This window comes from Gavia stellata, chromosome Z (assembly GCF_030936135.1).
Source record: "Gavia stellata isolate bGavSte3 chromosome Z, bGavSte3.hap2, whole genome shotgun sequence".
NCBI lineage: Eukaryota > Metazoa > Chordata > Aves > Gaviiformes > Gaviidae > Gavia > Gavia stellata.
In genome coordinates, this window is record NC_082637.1 from 24,403,020 (window position 1) to 24,409,019 (window position 6,000).

Here is a 6,000-nt window from a genome sequence, read left to right on the forward strand (position 1 = left end):
TAACTCCCATACTCTGTGCTCTGGAAGGCCCTGCAGAAACAGAGGGGTTTCTGTACAGCAGAGGATGATACTGAGTCGAGCCTACCACCGCACCCCTCTGCAGGATTCCTGCCTCTCTGAGAAAGAACCTTGTGTCACCTCTGCTGCTGCTTCTGGAGCGTGACAGGAGCCTCACATGCTTGTGACCAGGCCTTTCTAGGACATGCAGTGGACACCTGACACTTGCAGTCCCAAGCAAGAGGCATGACCTTGAAGAACTTGAGAGAACCAGTCATGGTATGCCCAGAGACTGGGTTCAGGCTGTCTTAATACCTGGAAGAAATACGAAAGAGCTGACTACGACTAAAAGCACTGAAGATGACAACCTAACTGGGAAGCACTCCACACTAAAGTTAACTTACAAACACTAAGCTAACATACTGACACCTAGAACCACAGAACAACAGGAGGCTTCACTCCACCAAAACAGCAAGGCTGAGGGCAGAAGGAAAACACACAGCAATGGGAATGCTAAATGTCACCTCAGCGTGTGAGGCACAGAAGCAAAAAAAAAAAAAGATTCTGCTTCACCATGACACCTTCCCATGCCGCAATTCTTTGAAGAAAGTAAGTGCTATGAGGAGTGAGAGATGGGCAAAGCGGATAGGAAAACATGGACTTTCTCCTGCTTCATCCCACTCTTGTTTTCCTAACATGAGAGAAAGACAAGAGTGGGCTAAGGCAAAAGCAGGTGTTCTTGGCTCACTCCCTGGCCAAGGTCAGAGAGGCACCAAAATGGGAGCACCACGGCTCTGACTGCAGGCTCCAAGGGGGCCAGCCAGTCTGTGCCTCAACAGGCAGAAACTCCGGAGATACAGAGGCATCCAGCCTCTTTTAGAGAATTGAGTCCTAAAAGGAGGGATTTGGTAGAACTCAAAAGCAAAATGAGTGAGTATGTTAGTTTAAGAGCTTAAATACTATGACAAAAAGGTTATTAAATGGGAACTGCAAAACCAACGTGAAAATTGTACTAAATTCTGACCTATCCGCTACAAGTCTGCGTTAACCAAAGTGTACCACACCCAGTGGAACACCATTTTAACTACATTTCTTTGGAAATGTTCACTTAGCCCTGGAAATCCCCATTAAATTCTTTGTCCTCAAGAGTACTCCAAAATGTTACCCTAGACTGTATCAGGGATATCACAAGTAGCTGGGTGTAATGCAACCTATCTAGGTCCGAAGCAGCCGGCTTTTGTTTGTAAATAACATCCCAAAATGCATTACTCAGTAGCACTTCCAAGGACAAACAGGAATTAGTCTAGCAAGTCTGTATAAATTTTTTTTTTCCCCTAAGCAGTTAGTTAGATCTGTCTATTCCTAACACGACGACTGACCAGTATTTTACTATAATTAAAACCAGAATGAATAACCGTAATATATACATATAATTTTACTAGAGAAATTACTGGCTCTTGATTTAGTATTTCCTACTCAGGCCCTTCTATTTTAGTATGTTGTTACTCAATAGTCTGTTTTTTTATTTTTTGCATTTGTTTTCTAATTTCTGTTGAGAATAAAAAAAGCTCTTTCCCATGCAAGCACTACCACCATGTGATCAAGAGATCAACAGTAAAAGAAGAGATGAGAATAAAAGAGATGAGAATTTCTAATCCTACTTTTAAATGCAACTCCCTACAATTTGTAAACAAAGCATTTCTAAAAAAAAAAAAAGGTAAATAATTACTTTCTGATGCTGGTACTTGCAAAGGATCTACTTTCCAGCTCACTCTTTGAATTTATAGCAATGATGAGTTCTACACCAAACAATTCCTCTTCCATTATTCACTCAAAGTTTCTAAACCCAAATTCTCAAAAGACAACAAGCAGGTGTTCAATTCAATCCATGTCTCTCTGAAGAGACCCAGCATCCTAAAGGATCCACTGTTTCCTCTTCCCCACCCCTTGAGCTTGCAACATTTTTATAACCTGTAAGGATCTCAGGTCAGACCTAATCTTGCAGCCCTAGTGCAGACACTGTAAACACTGAAAATGTTGCCTGCTAAAGGACTACAGAACTGGGTCTTAGTACTTACAATTAAGCTTGAAAAACTGATGACTACTTTTCCCCAGGACCCAGATCAGGTTTTAGGGGTTTTCTGCACCTTCCTGTCTGCTTGCTTCCCGCAGGGACTCAAAAAACTGAAAGATATGCCAATTAAGTTCTTCTTCTGTAATTTGAAAGGGACAAGCACACTATTATACTAGAACATGTAATGTGCACTTACCAGACCATTGCAGTTGCTTAAGGCCACTTTAGTTGTACTGTGTTGGTCTTGCAAATATCCTGTGTAATGACAGTGGTCTAAAAAATCGTGCTTCCATTGCGGTCCATCTTTCCCCCAGTATTCTACTGTAAAATGTCTGGACACCAAATCTGTGTTGAGAGTCAGGTTTAAATGAAAGTGCTTGCCATAGGCAGAAAGTTTAAAAAATAATTTAGATGCTGCCAGTTCTTGGTCATAAGGGTCTGTGCTCCTCCTCCTTCTTGAGGGTTTAGCATTTTTCACAGTAAAGCTGAGGAAGGCTCCATTCTGATCAACCCTTATTGGGATTGTTAGTTGGTAGTGTTCAAGGTAAGACAGGAATTCCTCTTTGTAATCACAAGGTAAGACAGTCCAGGGGGTGGGCATAGAAGAGAAAAAAATATAACAGGAAACAACAAGTAGTAGTATAAACATAAACCATGCTTGGCTAAATCTCATCACCCTCATGAGTAAAAGTCATTTTCAGGTAAACGCAAGATGTAGTGTTTTACGAAATAAAATAAAACGTTCTTTTCTCTCTTTTTAAGTCAAGAACATGTGTTCAGTTTCCTATTAATTTGATGTCACTGGAAATAAAGTTTTTAACTACATATCTTTTCCTATTTAAGCAAAATATGTTAACATTTGAGGCTAAATTCTAACCTAAGAAGGACACATTCTTCCCAGTGATACCATTCAAAGACAAAAGCTATTAGATCCACCTGCAAGAATAAAAACAGTAGTCATGAAAAGTACTATATTGTAAAAACATGTAAACGGCTCTTCATTTTATTAAAAACCTATAAATTTTAATGGATAAAAGTAAGATTAGATCCTTACTTCCTAGTATAAAAACATGTTAATGTTGTTATGGCAAGTCTCTAAACTATTATCAAGTACAACATTTTACTAGATTTAATTTGCAAGGCTTTCCTACAATTAGAAGTAGATAGAAAGAAATTAAAACACAAAATTTAATCAGATTTGCTATATTTAAACTTCCATGACAATGAATCATAACAAACCTAAGAGCAAAGCCCATATGATTTCATGAATTATATAAATGTGGTTCAGAAAATATTACCCAAATGCAATGCAGAAATAGATGCTTCTTGTCAGCTAGAGAGGTTGGACCCCTACCTTGAGAACTATATGAAAGCCTGTTGTCACTGTGAAATTCCGATGAAACCATGACTAGGCTCAAAATCCATGTCCACGTCTTCCAAAAAATTTCCATAATTTAGAAAGGCTTTTTTTTAGAAAGCTCTTTTTTTTCCTCCTTGGAGAGCTACCTGTGTGCTATAGAGTTAACTCCACTCCAGAATCGCACCATAACAGGTATATTTATTTTACACTACTTCCAAATGAACTATTGGATGTTCCACTTTTTGACAGGTATTCTTTTCCAACAACCTGTACCTTCTTCTATATCTGCAGTCATTTTCTCAATTCAAAACAAGTATTTGTAAGATTCCTTAAGATATCAGTAAGATGTTAAACTGGATAGTTATTGAATGTGCTCCATTTCTTTTCCTGAAAAACAGAAGAAAATTAGTCAAGGCAAATTCTTTTTTGTTAAAACAGATCTATACTGAAAACAGTAAGCCATCATAGTGAGCTACGCAATGTAGCATTTTGGAATAATATTCAACCATTATCACTTTTATGGTCCAAGGTCCCAATCTTGAAAAAAACATGAATTACCATTAACCTTGAACAGCAGATTCATACAGCTTAAGATGCACATATCGACTTTATGTTAAATAGGCGAAAGAATTCATAAAATTAAGGTTTCTTGTTGCTAAAATACAGTGTTCAGACTTGTTCCAGCTATAATCAATGTTATGCACTCATTGATTTCAGCAGTGAACAACTAGACCCAATACACTGATAGACAAAGGAAGAACCTGGGAAAGAATCCAGAGTACAGTTATCTGATCTTTCTGCAGCATGTATTTTGTTATTACTTGGGCCTGGGTTCTGCTTATGCAGGCAGAATTCTCATTCACTTGAATGGGAACACTGCACGTTCTAATACCAAAGAACAAATTTCCGTATCTGAAGCTATTCATCACACATATTTTATTTTTTCAAATATTTGTTGTCAAAAAAGCTTTGTATATATCTTAACTACGGTTTGATGTAGTAGACTATATTTTTATTTTCATTTTGCAGGTCATGGGATTAAGCAAATAACATGTTACTTCCCTCTTCTTTTTTTTTGGCCTTTAAAGCACTCTTGGAGTAATTCTAAAAAGCAGCTCTAGCTGTGGCCAGGGATTAAACGGAAGATCTACGCAGTCAACGAACAATCCAGTATCATGGGATACCAAACCATGTGTTGTGTCAGCTGGTACTAATCAGTCCTCTTAAGCACTCGCAGCACACCTGTGCATCGAGGAAACTGCTGAGGCAGACAATGGAGAAACAGAACACCTAAGAAGGGGAGACTGTTTAAAAACAAATTTCCAAAAGCATAGAGTCACTTATGCATGCACCAGATAAATTTGCCTTTCTAAAATTCTGGGAATGATTTACAACATTCATTCAGACATGTAATATTCTTGCAGCCAGTGGATTATTTGTAAAAGTTAAAAAGCTGTAGCATATCACCTCAAGAAAGATCAACGTCATGCAAATCCTATTTACTAACATCACAGTGAATATTAGGAAACTTCTCAGCCAATTTGCAACGCATCTAATTATTACTGTGTAAATGAAGTTAATCTGATCATTCCAACACCTGCTTTTTAAGTACCTTTCGGGAGAGCGCACAGGATTTAATCAAGTTTGTAGAGGGAATAAAAGATGTTTTGCAAGCACAGCTTGGGCTTAGGAGCACTTTTTTCTGGGGAAGCGTAAGGATTTAGTGATGCCATTCACATGTGGCAAGGCCTCAAAGCACATTAATAAAATCTCTGGTCTGGCCTTCCATGTAAAACCTTTATTTCCTAGCTGATACACAGTTACAGCTTTTAGACTTTTACAAGTTTTGGAGAGACATAATCAACCCCTACTCTTCAGCTACACTAGTACACTAAATAATGTGCCTTATTTCTAATCTGAGAACGTCCAGTTTCAAATTCCTGTTACTGCCTCTTGCCCTACCTCTGTCTGCTAATGAGCTGCTTTGCATGGATAGTTATAATCTGATACAAGCACCTCTTGACACTTCCTGATAAGCAGCTCAACCTATTTGGTTTACCTCACTCTACAAGCCAGTTCCCAGACCTCCAAATACTTCTGCAGTTTTTTACTGAATCCTTTCCAATTCGTCAGCATCCCTTTTCACGCACAGACACCAGAACTGGACACTGTAGTCCAGTAATGGCTCGTTACTGCCATATATAGAGGTAACATTGCCTCACAGCTTTTACTTAGCCAAAAAATCATAACAGGGAGCTCATATTCAGCCTGTTAGGCTGATAATAAGTTACCCTAACATTAAGATCTCCTGGAACTGTAGTACCTAAGGAGCTAGGTAGGTCTGAACACTAGACACAAACTGCAGTGCCCGTTATTTAGACACCGATGGCCCACACGGTGAGCGTTGGTCCGTGTCCAACGCTCACCCACGTCTAGCGTCTTCGCAGGGGTCTGCGTGAAATGGTCTCCCTCATTCCAAGCTTCACACAAGAAAAATCTCCTTTCACATTAAGCGTGCTGGAAGTTTCAGCAGAATTTTTAAGCTCCTTTCCAGAAGTATTATAGCCAG

The 6,000-nt window shown here is 38.9% G+C and overlaps 1 protein-coding gene across 1 annotated transcript in view; it reads right to left on the reverse strand.

Annotated features, from left to right (window-relative positions):
• Positions 1–3,522, reverse strand: part of ADAMTS6 (ADAM metallopeptidase with thrombospondin type 1 motif 6) — a 147,230-nt gene extending 143,708 nt beyond the window's left edge. Inside the window, exons 1-2 of the mRNA XM_059833778.1 lie at positions 3,426–3,522; positions 2,268–2,632 (exon numbers count right to left, since the gene is read on the reverse strand). Of these exons, the coding sequence (XP_059689761.1) occupies positions 2,268–2,632; positions 3,426–3,522 (462 nt within the window). The remainder of the gene's footprint in view (positions 1–2,267; positions 2,633–3,425) is intronic.
• Between the last annotated feature and the right edge of the window lie 2,478 nt (positions 3,523–6,000).